The sequence below is a fragment of the Glandiceps talaboti genome, chromosome 11 (assembly GCF_964340395.1).
Source record: "Glandiceps talaboti chromosome 11, keGlaTala1.1, whole genome shotgun sequence".
Lineage (NCBI taxonomy): Eukaryota > Metazoa > Hemichordata > Enteropneusta > Spengelidae > Glandiceps > Glandiceps talaboti.
This window is the reverse complement of record NC_135559.1, coordinates 15057780-15072655: the sequence shown is the minus strand read 5'-3', so window position 1 is coordinate 15072655 and position 14876 is coordinate 15057780. Positions and strand designations below refer to the sequence as shown.

The window sequence follows — 14876 nt, the reverse complement described above, 5'->3', positions numbered from 1 at the left end:
AAATAAATTTTGGGATCTACCATCTTGTTTCCATGGAAACCAACAATCTTTAATTCTCCCGTACGAGTTATATAGCGGCCATATTGGATTATAAAATGGGTCAATTTTTATATCATTTTCCTCGCTTTTTCAAAATATTGTGTGGTAACCCCTGATTTTTGGGGTTGAATGAGTTCAAATTTTCTTGAATAAAGTTAATGTTTACATCAGATTTTTATTTCCAAGACACATGTGATGTTAATTCGTACCCTGTTTGATTTTGTTGTGCAGCACCTAAAGTAAGGAATATCCATCAAGACAGCTGTGAAATTGTATGGCAAAGTATTGACCCAATGCAGGGTGATACTATCCTTTATTACCTTCAGTATCAGAGAACAAAAGACAGAGATTACAAACAGGTAAGATACAATCATACAATATTGACCCAATGCAGGGTGATACTATCCTTTATTACCTTCAGTATCAGAGAACAAAAGACAGAGATTACAAACAGGTAAGATACAATCATACAATATTGACCCAATGCAGGGTGATATTACTAGAGGCCAAGTTTATCACAGTTACATAAAACTTCATCCTCTGACATCTGAAGGAGAAGTTTGTATGCCTCCAAAAGCTTACATGTGCTTTTAATATCAACAATTAATGTAAAGAGTGCTACTCGATCATTTTGCTCAAATTGTATAGGTTACCATGGTTACACTTAACTACTATTCAGTGTTATTATAGTCAAGAGAGAGTTGCAAACCAGTATTTAGTCATCTATCAACATCTATGTTAGTATTTTTTTGTAAATGAGTTGATTTTGAAAGAACTGTGAATGTTTACTTTGTGTTGTGTTTCTTTCTATTTAGGCATACAGGGGGGCAGGAACAATCACCAAGCTGGATTTCCTACAACCAAACATGGAATACAGAGTTCGTGTCTGTGCCATTCGCCAGTCGCAAGACGGAACAGCTGATCTGATTGGAGCTTACAGTCCAGGAACAGTATTCCACACAGTTAGTGATACGCCAATCAAAGAAGTTGTTGCAAAAGAAGACAAAATTGTGAAAGTGGAAAGGAAGCCGTTAACAGACGAACAGTGGGCAGCGATTATTGTTGTTGGATTTGCTATCTGTGCTATTCTTATTGCCCTCCTAGTTGCACAATTCATGGCATAGAGATACAAACACATGTCTTGTGTATATAAATTCACCATTCAGCACAAAATGGAAAACTACGAATAATGACGACGACATCTGTAAGTTATGCACATTCTATGAATGAATCAGAAGGTTGTACTTCAACGTTCAAGAAAGGAACCGGAACCGAAAACAAGATGAAATTCATCAATTTTTTTTTTTTTTAATTGTACTTGCCTTTGTATTGGGCAGCATATTCTACAAAGTTCAAACTTCAATTGCAACTCTCATGAAACTGAAAAACGTTTCGGATACGTAATATTGAATTATAAATTATGGAAGGGAAGACAAAAAAAAACCAAACGGTAATCCTGGTACCTTATATAGCCAACTTAATTTTACTATGTTTTAAGCAGTATGTTTAATATAATTTTAACTTTTTTTGTGTTTCATATAATTTTAACTTTTTTTGTGTTTCCGTCACGAAATACATAGATTTCTTGCTATTATAAGGTTCTACTTATACATATTTTCTGTTGCTATAGTAACTACAATCTGCCAATAATTGAGATACAAACAAAGACTGCTTTGCCTCAATTTCATTAGTTGTCTTTTTTAGATATAAAAAGAATTTGAACTGAAATCAATCATGAAATAAACAAATTAATGACTGGATCAGTCGTAAAATATACCAAATAACCAACTGATCAGTCATGAAATATTCAAGTTATTGACTGATAATCATAAGATATACAAAATGGACTGTCATGAAATATTTGAACTGTTGACTGTTGGTCATATGATATTGACAGATAGCCATACAAATTAATGACTTCTAGTCTTATATACGAAATATTGTCAGACCAGTCATTAAACATACAATTTATTGACTGATCAGTGATATAGTAGAATTTTCGACTGACCAGTAATGAAATATACAAATTATTGACTGGTAGTCCCATATACAATTTATTGACTGGCCAGTCATTAAACATACATTTTATTGACTGATCAGTGTTACAGTAGAATTTATTGACAACAGTAATGATATACAAATTTTTGACTGGTGGTCATCTATACAATTTACTGACCTACCAGTGACATAAAAGAATGAATTGACTGACAGGTGATGAGATAAACAAATTATTGACCGGTAATCAGGTATACAATCTATTGACTGGCCAGTCATTAAACATACAATTTAAAGACTGATCAGTGATACAGTAGAATTTATTGACTTACCAGTAATGAAATATATAAAAATTTTCACTGACCAAAGGGAGATATTTCTGTCCCGCAGTATTGTACATATTCACCTTCAGATTTTGCCATTTAAGTTTTCTTTAGTGTTGTACCGCTGTATTCACACACACACACACACACACACACACACACACACACACACATACATAAACACATACACACACATACACACACACACATACACACACACACACACGCACGCACGCACACACACACACACATACATACACACATACACACACACGCGTACACTCACACACACACACACACACACACACACACACACACAAAGAGCTCACTAGGGGACATTCCAATTGGAACAAGCCTGAATTAGAAATATATTCTATCTTATTTTGAATATTTTAAAAAAAAGGGGTAATCAGATCCCATATGCCTCAATTATATATGTATCACATCAAGTAATATATTACATTCTATATTCTATTATAAAAGAAACTTGGAGAGAGATGTTAGAGAATTTAAATACACTTTGGGTCCAAAAGAAACCGTGACAGAGTATTAGATGGGCTTTGCCAGTGCCTCGATATGTCATCGGTTTAAAAAAAAAAGAAAGAAAAAATATAGTTTTTCAAACTATAAAGTATGAAGTAGGAAAATTTAATCCATTAAAAGACGAAACTTGGTCCAATAAAGGTGATTTTAATTCACTTTTATTTTGGTTTTTAGTTTCATTTTATGTTTTGAAGAAATTTTTTTTTTTCAGTTCAGTTTTTTTTTTTTTAGTATTGATTAGCAGGTATAAGCAAAGACAGGAAGTCAGCCACAGCAGACAGCAAAGCTGATTTCTCAGCTATGCCATATATGGAAATGCTGAATATTCATGATGCCATAGCTTGTCTCTGATTGGCTGATTTTCTGAGCAGTTCAGAGTGTTCATAGGCTGGTGGTTTTGAGTATAAACTTCTAGCCAATACAGAGAACAGCATGGTAGTGAATGTAAGTATTTGAACTAAACAGTAGGGGCAGTATATAAGCCAGCTTCAGTGAAAACAAAGGCAGCAAAGCCAAGAAGTGCTTTCCGAAGTGACAAATCAGCTGTTGTAATGAATATTAATTATATGTAAATTTTATCAGAACCACCCAGGAAACACATCATTTACAATATGGCTGCCACCCTACTGTGTGAAGTGAATGTGAATTGGAGAGAGAGAAATTGTTATATTGATCATTTGTGTAGCATTTTAAACTTTAACTGTTGTTATTTTTAACTATCTGCCACCAGATTCACGTAGAAACCATTTTACAATTCTAGAGCATCTGCATATTCAGATCTTGGCATTTAAGAGGTATATTAGCTGTGTACAGCTTGTTAATGTTAGAAACATAAAACAAACCTGCCAAGATTATAAGGTTTTGCTACATCCATGAACACGAGGGTGATTAAAAGATTTGGAAAATGATGTAATTTCCTGAATTATATATTTATTGATGACTTTAAGGGAAAGTGAAAATGCCACAAAACTATTAATGATGAAATTTTCTTTACGATTACTTCAAAATATTGATCATCAAACATCGAAATTTTATTGCAGATAAATTCCCTTTCCCTAATAATACAAAAATAAGTCAAAAAAATCATAAATTTTCAGTTCTTTGATTGCCACTTTATCAGTACTTCGAAGGAAGTGGCCTCAATGTCATCACCAAGAAGGGATGCTAGGTTACTATAAGAAAGATGGTTGCTAGGTTACCGAACATGGATGGTTGCTAGGCGACCAACTTGGAGGAGGAAATGCCTTGTAGATTGTGGATCATGCAGATGCTCTTACATTAAATTTCATTTACTTGCATTGTATTTACCAGATTGACGTTGGATATCTTTACAAAAACAACGACTAAAAAAAACTGCCTTTTATTTCAGTTATAAAATTTTTTGAGTAACTTCTGTACTTGTTTGTATACTTTGAACTAATCCATACACTTCCTGTGATACTACTCCACTTCAGATCTACTACTACTAAACTGTCCACTCATTTTCTTGGCTTTAATACTCATCATATTTACATGCTATTTTTTTGTGTCCAAATCTAGCTGGCTGGAGAATCTGACCAATTAATTCTAGAACTAGACTTTGTGAAATTAGACACATTTTTTTTTGAAAAATCAAAAAGAAGTGGAACATAGAGAGGTATTAACATTTGAATTGTATGAAACTATTATCCCTCCTTTACAGTACATATATCTGTACAATGGGTTTGACCTTTCATGACAGCAATTTGGACTCTATCTTAACTGACTACATAACATCAAATTTGTGTGCATAGAACAGGTTCTATATAGCATTACATTACTGTGCATAGAACAGGTTCTATATAGCATTACATTACTGTGCATAGAACAGGTTCTATATAGCATTACATTACTGTGCATAGAACAGGTTCTATATAGCATTACATTACTGTGCATAGAACAGGTTCTATATAGCATTACATTACTATGCATAGAACAGGTTCTATATAGCATTACATTTCCATGCATAGAACAGGTTCTATATAGCATTACATTTCCATGCATAGAACAGGTTCTATATAGCATTACATTTCCATGCATAGAACAGGTTCTATATAGCATTACATTTCCATGCATAGAACAGGTTCTATATAGCATTACATTTCCATGCATAGAACAGGTTCTATATAGCATTACATTTCCATGCATAGAACAGGTTCTATATAGCATTACATTACTATGCATAGAACAGGTTCTATATAGCATTACATTTCCATGCATAGAACAGGTTCTATATAGCATTACATTTCCATGCATAGAACAGGTTCTATATAGCATTACATTTCCATGCATAGAACAGGTTCTATATAGCATAACATTACTGTCCATAGAACAGGTTCTATATAGCATTACATTTCCATGCATAGAACAGGTTCTATATAGCATTACATTACTATGCATAGAACAGGTTCTATATAGCATTACATTTCCATGCATAGAACAGGTTCTATATCGCATTACGTAACATGCATGATTCCACATAGACTGGAAAATATGTCGTGTCACTCTGCCCCCTGTGGCCTGGAAGGGATTGACCGATGTACAAGTCTGCCACGTCACAGTGTATCTAATAGACTAGGTTCTACATAGCATTACATAACATGCATAGAACATGTTCTACATCAGCTTCGCATTTCTTTTGCATAGAACATGTTCTACATTAGCATCGCATTTCTTTTACATAGAACATGTTCTACATTAGCATCGCATTTCTTTTGCATAAAACGTGTTCTACATCAGCATCGCATTTCTTTTGTATAGAACATGTTCTACATTAGCATCGCATTTCTTTTGCATAGAACATGTTCTACATCAGCATCGCATTTCTTTTGCATAAAACGTGTTCTACATCAGCATCGCATTTCTTTTGCATAAAACAGTTAGGTTCTACATAGGATTACATTTCCATGCATAGAACAGGTTCTACAGAGGTTTAAATTCCTATACATAAAATAAGGCAGTCAGGATTGTGAGTAGAGAGAGAGGAAGGAGCTAATAAAACGTGCAACGACAGGATGTGATTGGACATTCAAATTTAAGGTTTAGTAGAATGAATCCTTTTAACCTTGCGTAATTTTGGTCGTTTCTGTCAGAGGGTTGTTTCCAAGTCGTGGTTTAGGCCGTACAGAGCAGGTATATAGACAGAGATGTAGTGAAGTAAAAGCTACTGTGGGTAGGTGATACCTTGGGAGCCGTGGGAGTTAAGAGATTAAACTAAGCATGTAGGAAAAAATGAAGAAAACTCTAGATTTCAATCTAGGTTTCAATCAGACAAAATGGACTCTATCTTCTTTCACAGGAGAAGGATTAGAAAAGGTTAACTCTTCCTTTAGAAAAGAGAGAGAGATATTGGACAAAGTACGTACAGTAACCACAGGAACAACAATTGATGAATCTCAAGGGATTATTGGTTATAGTGCACCCTAACTCCCTATATTAAACAGAAAATGGTTTAATCCTATCATTACACACAAAAAGGAATAAACCACTGTTGAGAATATGGGGTGAGAAAGAGTTCATTTTGATGTGAATCGTGAACATTTCAAACCAACATGGAGGTGTTGTAAGAATTAAATGAAGTGGTATGTACTATTATTGGTTACACATTTCTAGAACTTTGTTGTAACTCAGTGCTTCACTACTTTTTCTGTGACATTCACCAGATTACAAATCATCAATTAAACTTTCTTCTTTTTTATTTTTTGTTTTTTTAGAAATCTTGACCACATTGTACTAATACAGAAGCCTATTTTAGATACATAGGACGACTTCAAAGACACCATTGACACTAACTTGTTCTGTACAAGAATTGTAAAAAAAACCTGACATCTTAATCAATTTTTTTCTCTTCATTTTCACTTTTCTGGATATCCAACATTCATTGATACCTTTTCACCCCTTTCCCATGTTCAGTGGTTTGGTCACACCACCAAAACAATGGGGTGAAACCACTACATGGGGGGGGGGGGGTGAAAGGGTTAATTAAAGACACACAACTCACTTTCGTCACCTCACATACACAACAAATCAAATTCAATAGGTTTTAGAAATACAGATATATGTAGCACAGTATGACACAGCTGTGCTTCTTTCATTAGCACAGTTCAAAGGTCAATATACAGAGGTCAAGGGTCATTTCATTTTGTGATCACGTGTTCATCTATTTGTCATTCTTCATGAGAAAATTAGTCTGTTTTTCTTTAGTCGTCTTGTCCAGTAACTCATATACTAAAAAATAAAAATAATTGTAAAAAAAATTCACTAAAATTTCAAGAGATTGTCTTCGTAGTCTTCTCTTCATGTACTGATATATTTGGCTAAAAAAATAATCACTAATTCTGTCTCAGTTTTTTGGAGGGAATGAAGAAGGCTCCTTATTTTTGTGTCCACTTGAATGCTTTTAATATACAACAAAATGTACTATGTAATACGCTGCATGTTAAATGTCCTTGCATCTTGTTCATTCACACATTATCAAAAAAAAATTATATATATGGATGCCAAGAGTATACACAACTAGAAAAACTTTGATAGTTCAGATTGATTCAGTAATCGTAATGTTTTGTCTTTAAATTAAGAAAAAAAAATGTCTTGCCCATTTACTACTTCAAAAAACTGATATTATACTCTTCAAAACTTTCATCTTGCTATTGAAAAAAATCTCTACACAGCTGTTAAAATAAAACTAAATTTTTTGCGAATGTGTCGCATTGAGAGCAAGTTAAGCTGTGTTCTAATGTAGAGGGTTCATTCTTGGATGCCTCTTGTCTTGTCTAGGTAAAACAGGCATGAAATCTATGGATCACTACTATGGCATATTCCATGAAAGTAACAATATATATTCTCAATAAATATTATTTTATCCACCAGATATATACCACAATATGTGTCTTGTATTTTGTTGTTCGACTTTGACCGCAGTATGTGTGTTGTATTTTGTTGTTTAGTCTGACCGTAGTATGTGTGTTGTATTTTGTTGTTTAGTCTGGCCATAGTGTGTGTGTGTGTGTTGTATTTTGTTGTTCAGTCTGGCCACAGTATGTGTGTCGTATTTTGTACTTTGGTATGCAAGTTGTATTTTGTTGTTATCTGGCCATCGTATGTGTGTTGTATTTTCTTGTTTAGTCTGGCCATAGTATGTGTGTTGTATTTTGTTGTTTAGTCTGGCCAAAGTATGTGTGTTGTATTTTGTTGTTTAGTCTGGCCATAGTATGTGTGTTGTATTTGTTGTTTAGTCTGGCCACAGTGGGTGTTTTGTATTTTGTTGTTTAGTCTGGCCATAGTATGTGTGCTCTATTTGTTGTTTAGTCTGGCCACAGTATGTGTGTTGTATTTTGTTGTTTAGTCTGGCCAAAGTATGTGTGTTGTAGTTTGTTTAGTCTGGCCAAAGTATATGTGTTGTATTTTGTTGTTGAGTCTGGCCAAAGTATGTGTGTTGTATTTTGTTGAGTCTGGCCAAAGTATGTGTGTTGAAGTTTGTTTAGTCTGGCCACAGTATATGTGTTGTATTTTATTGTTGAGTCTGGCCATAGTATGTACCCGGTATGTTGTATTTTGTTGTTGAGTCTGGCCAAAGTATATGTGTTGTATTTTGTTGTTAATCTGGCCACATTATGTGTGTTGTATTTAAAAATGTCGATAACATATGGTAGGACAACATGGTCAAATGTTTTGTAAGCTCATTACCTCGCGACGTCATAGATATACACCGTTACATTTACATAACGGTGGATGATGATACATGTGTGGCATACCAGGGGAATTCGTTTTACCACTTTTGTTTGGCGCAGACCATATACCGGAAAGAAATAACACATTTTCGTAATGTTTATGATCTGTTTATTTATATACTTATTCCAAAATCCCCCCCCCCCGTATAATTACAATTGCATTTTAAGCTCCTATATGGTCGTATCCCAAATTTCATTGTGTTGGCGTACAGTGATGTTAGTGCTCCCTGATTGGTCAGTTACGGTGCCAATCAACTTGGGTGGATGCTAAGGATCTATACACTGTATCAAAGTTGAATAATAAACTGTTCAATACCATATTTAAAGCTCACAGGCACCTGCGAGCCATCCATCTTAAACATTAATTGTTAACGTCGCTGGTGTTCCGTGACATCGTAAAACCACCAGGTCTGTTCATGGCAGAGGTGCGGTGGACCTAGAACATTAATATTTATGGCAGAAGTCGAAAATAGAACAAAATTGTACGAAAGCCGTCAGGAGATTTCCGACTTCCAACATCCAAGTTGGAAGTTGGTAGTCGGAAGTCGGAAGTTGCTAGTTGGTAGTCGGAAGTCGGAAGTTGGAAGTTGGAAGTCGGAAGTCCCCTCACGGCTTTCGTAAAATTGACATACCAAATAACAAATAACATCATAAATACATTGGTTATGAGTAAGAATTAAATTTTAAATTCATGACTGGACCACAAAAATTGTTGTTTTTGTTTGTTTGTTTGTTTGTTTGTTTGTTTGTTTGTTTGTTTGTTTGTTGTTGATCGTTTTTGTGGGGGGGGGGGGGTTGTGGCCCGAAGAAAAATACACAGTTACTGTAATATAACCTTGATGTACGCAAAAATATGCCCGGGTCTGACTCATGGACTATATTGCTTGGATAGGCCTTACGCAACATTCAGTGTATCACTGCGTAACACCAGCAGCAGTATATCAGTACTACATGTAAAGTTTCCCTCTGGGATGCTATACTACTACGGTAGTCATATGAACACACCTGAATTTAGTGCAGGTGTAGTCTGCATGTAGACCTATATTCATACCTTCATGGCCTATGCGAATAAAAAAAGCAGTTTGGTTTTTAAACTCCCGTTACGATTTTATGTAACCTTATTTGAATGTTAACTTTTTGTCTATACTGAGATGCTTCTTTTCACTCATGATGATTCCCGGTGTTATTTTACATTTTACGTCTGGTGTGTTGGAGATACATGTATGCTAGCGATTTCCTATTTTGAGACCGTTTATTTCGCAGGGTATGAAATAACAAATAATGTATGTATTAAAGTCGGAAGCTTGAAAAGATGTGTTGTGTTGAGAAGCCATTATTAAGGAGGGGTGTTATGCATCAGGAAGAGAACATTTGATGATGCGTGTCGTGTTTTTGGGTGGTAAACATGTACCTGAAAGAAAAATTAACCTTCAGAACTGTATTTAAAGTATTGAAATAACCTTCTCACTCAAACAATGAACCGACCTCGCTCAAATCTCCCCTCAAGGAACAATACCCGAATGCCGATCTAATATCTATAGAATGAAGTGTCCAAGCCCCGCTCTTTGTTTTGGCGTTCTTTGTATATCGTCGCCAGCGATCATTTATTTGCCGTGACGGCTCTCTGACCTCCAGGTAACGCTTGGAAATAAGGACGCGGTCAAGTTCGTTTGGGGGCGAAAATCGATTGTGAAGAACAAAGAAGCACCCTCGCTCGATATTGCAACAGTAACGAAACTGCAGTTACACACGGTCTGCGTTTGTTGCCATCGCGCGCCGATATTTTGTTGGCGATCGTCAGACAGCAGACGATAATTTTGATATTTATATGCACATGTTCCACAAAGGCAAGGGATTAGGAATATTTTGATCGTGTTGGAGATTTTTTTTATCGTCAGTAGAGGTAAGTGGCCTGTATATTTTTTTGACCCGAGGTATTTAGCAATAACGCAGCAGTTCAGTGTTTTGTTATCATCATCATACATCTAAAGTGGCTTGGCGTTCGTTCAATAATTCACCAATGTGTGTATGTGCAGAACCTTATGGATGTTAATACAGGTTTAATAACAAAAAAACGTCCTTTAGAAATGCAAACAATATACAATATTTGAGAATTTTTTTGTAATGTTATTTTTTCAAAGCCACACTTTGCGATAAACAGGGTTGTCCTTTTGATAACATTATATGAAAAAAGATAATTTTTATCGAATATTAAATTTTCTAAGACATTTTAGTTACAAATGTGTGTGATATCGCTGTATACATGTTATTGTTGTATACGTGGTCGCTGTGCTACTGGACTTAGCTTAATCATGCTATTGTGGTCGTACAATAGAAGAAAATATGGACGTAGGTTATAATACAAGAAAATATGGACATATTTTATAATCCCCAATCGTAATAAAATATGCCATCTTTAATATTCAATAACCACCACAAATATTCATTTAGACAATTATTGTTACATCTAGTATTATAAATATGTATGTAAGACCGAGAACCATACATGTCGGTGCTAAGTGTTAATTTGTACGAGCTAGCACATTAAATATTTACTACCATTTTGCCTTTGTGATGATTCGAGTCTCGCATTCCAAATATGTTCGGCGGCGCGTGATAGATAGGGAAGATGAATATGGGTCATGCCAATACTAGTAACAGTTAAACTGACAATGTCCGAACGAGCCGAGCGGAAGCATGCTTTCATTCGGTGCCTCCGTCGTCAATGTTTCGTATCTTGTCTCTTCAAAGAGTTCATTGTACTGGTATCATTTGATAGGCTAGCTTGTTGCAACATGTCGCAAAAATAAACACATCATATCAAATCATCAAGAATTAAAACCAACTAACTGCTTGATACTGAATAATTATGCAATAAATATTTTATTAATTTTCTTAGCGATAAATTATGCCGTCATTCATTTCTGGGATAATATATTCTGTTTTGAAAGTACATCAATTGCGACATGTATTCATAGTTAATTATTTAATTAACTGTGAACTAATTAGATGAACGTAATATGCAAATTAGGATGTCAATGACGCCGTTTCAATGCAGCAAGGAAGAATAGAGTAAATCGTGATATTATTTCATGGCTAAAAAAATGTTCAAAAGGACGAAAGAAGGTTACGACTTGTTCGAAACATATTTACAAATATAGCATCAAGGCAAACATGTTAGCACGTGGTGAGCACAGATCATTCTATTTCTGAACACTGTTTTGTTATTGAAGGTCAGAAGCCGTGCATGCTACACAAAGAATAATATTTTTTCCATTTTAGCCAAAATCGACATTTCAATGAATTGGAACTTTGTTCCCCAATTATTTTCACAGACCCCCTTATTTTTTTTAAAAGGACATATAATGTATTATATCTTGGTATAAAATTATTTGATGTTGCAGTGATATTTTACTATGATGTAAATGTATTATTCTGTTAATACTAATAGATTAGCTAATGTACTTTATTTTATTTTAAAGCTAAAGCTAACAACTTGAATAAAATTCGTTCGTTGTTTTGGCGGTGCCTACATATTTTGTTCAAGTTTTGCTTTCCTGTTACAGCGTCATTTTATTCATCCATGTTATTACGAGCGCTTACACTTTATCGTGTTATCTATGTATAGTTGTATACATAACACTGAAGGTGGTTGTCAAGTTGTTACCATATCCTGTAGTTTTCCCGGGGAGGGGGAGGGGTACTCCCCTTATTTGAGTATACGTATGTGCCGGCCTTTGGGGTGCATTTTCTATCCCTTTTGGTTTAAAATGGAGTCTGTTTTTTCGAGCTGAAGAGTCTAAAACGGATCCACTTTGGTTTGCATTATTTTTTATTTTGCTTGGTCTAAACTGTGGTCCATTGTCCTTTACCAAATCATAACTCCATTAATTGCCCCAAAATGTTGCCTCCTAAGGAAAATATATTTAGGTCTAAGCTTTCATCTTTTAAAAACCTGTAATGGTCTAAAATGGGGTATTGATTTTTGGTCAAAGTGGGTCTAATGGGCCTGGGGTTTCCCGCACTGGCCACACACCTAGACCGCTACTGAGAGCAGAGTTGGCCACTGGTACCGCTCTCGGGGTAGTGTCATCCCCTATATTGCAGCTAGGGATTATTAGATTCCGAACTTACTACCAAACCAGAGTGACTATAGCGTTTCAAATTGTCAGCACGATGTTCGTTTACTTGTCACACAAGGTTTTTTTTGTTACAAATTACATAAAACAAAATACAGGCACTGATAGCATACAAGGATATATTAAAATCTGATGTGGTGAAAGCGGCTAAATGCTTTATTTACCTCTATTTCCATCGTTCTGTGTCGTTTGTTTTTGTTCCGAGTGATTGCTGCCTTCCCTAGCTGCTTTCACCACATTAATTTTAATCAGATTGCCTTTTACACTTCTCTCACTCACAGACAAGTAAGAACCGTTACTTGTCTGTGTCTCTCACTATGAACACAAATCATCAAAGCCATCGGATGGAACAAAGAAGATTCAAAGACAAAATTGTTTATGTGTGATATTAAAGGCTACTCTTCGTATATTAACTTACCACATGCCGCAAAGATTATAATCTACAATACCATTTTTATCTTATCATATAACGACTACATAACACTGTCGTCCTGGGACTGTCGTAAAACACAGCTACTGTCCTGTTTACGGTAACGATAACAAACAATCATGTTCACCACCTTCGAATTACAGCAAGTGCATAATTTGTCATCACATATAGATTAAAAAAACTCAATTATAACCATTTGGTATCATTCCCAAACACAAGCCTTTGATCAAATCTAAATCCAAAGGTAGGACAATTTTTTTATCTTTAGTTTGAGCAGTACATCATTATTATATAAATAGACTAAACGGGACCTTGTTGTCATGGTAACACATGATAACGCCTTCTTTAAATTTGCATAATTCTAAAACAAATTATTCTTATCAGTAGCTTGCATGTTTTAAGTCTTTTATCAAAGCAAACATGTTCATAATATATTAAACCATTTTTCTAAACTAAGCATCAAGGGATTATATACACGATTCATGATAAATACATTCCTTGCCTAACAAACTTAGTTCTATATATTAATTTTTTTTGTATTTTGAGAGACCGTCAATTTTTAACAATCGGTTTTTGATGTACACATTTTTAACCACGTCATCAACATGATTAATTTTAATTTTGAAATTTCGAGCTGAAAAAAAAAGTTTCTAAAAATTACCATTTTTCTACCTTTTCAGTTGCAGGTGGCGGATTAATTTGTGTTCGTCACGGTGTTCAAAGTACACATATTAATTATCTAGTAAATTAATGATCGTCCACGTATGTCAATTGCTCGTACATTATTTGCGGGGATGTGAATGCAAGAACAGGTGAAAAGCAAGATTTTGTTTGCGATGACAGCCAATCACATGTACCATTACCTGATTATGTAATTGACGAGTGTACACCAGGTGTATCACAAGATAAAAATGTTGTAAAATAGCAATGACATATTGCTATTTGATTTTTTAAAGCAAAGCTCACTCAGAATATTGAATGGTCGTTGTGGTAGTGATTGTGGAGTGGGTAGATTTACTTGTTATGACGTACAATGGACAGAGTACTGTCTGTTATGTTCTGGCCAGTAAAGATGTTTTCGATCGTATACAGTCTTTTAATGTTGGTCACCCCTACATTGTCTCAAATCACTGTCTTATTACATTCTCTATTGTTATGTCAGATGATTTAGTAGCGCAAGACTCATGTCATGTTGGGTTTACCGAGGATGATTTATGTAAACTGTGTTGATTATGTGTACAGATGTTGTTCACAGTTGCCAGCTGATTACAAATGTAGACTCAATCCGAATGAATCAGAACAGGTTTTACAAAACGTAATACCAATCTATCTAGTTCTCAAGGTGACAATGATAGAAATTATTAATTCACAGTTAAATATTTTTGTTAATCGTGTCGAAATCAAATTATAGAATCACATTGCGAAATGCTCTTTTCTTAAGTGTACAATGAGGTACAGACATCTAAATTACTCTACGCATGAAAAATGCTAGAGTATTGGAAATTGTTACATAGCGCTGTATAAAAAAGGATGTTAAAATTTGTATGTCAGATTTTGCAGATTTTTTTTAGTGATATTAGATGATATTTTTAATTATCAATCAATCAATCAATCAATCAATCAATCAATCAATCAATCAATCAATCAATCAATCAATCAA

At 34.7% G+C, this 14876-nt stretch overlaps 1 protein-coding gene across 1 annotated transcript in view; it reads left to right on the top strand.

Moving 5' to 3' along the window:
• LOC144442065 (fibronectin type-III domain-containing protein 3A-like) overlaps positions 1 to 1687 on the top strand; it is a 98343-nt gene extending 96656 nt beyond the window's left edge. Inside the window, exons 19-20 of the mRNA XM_078131336.1 lie at positions 271 to 398; positions 855 to 1687. Coding sequence (XP_077987462.1) covers positions 271 to 398; positions 855 to 1163 — 437 coding nt within the window. The 3' untranslated portion in view covers positions 1164 to 1687. The remainder of the gene's footprint in view (positions 1 to 270; positions 399 to 854) is intronic.
• Positions 1688 to 14876: the final 13189 nt, after the last annotated feature.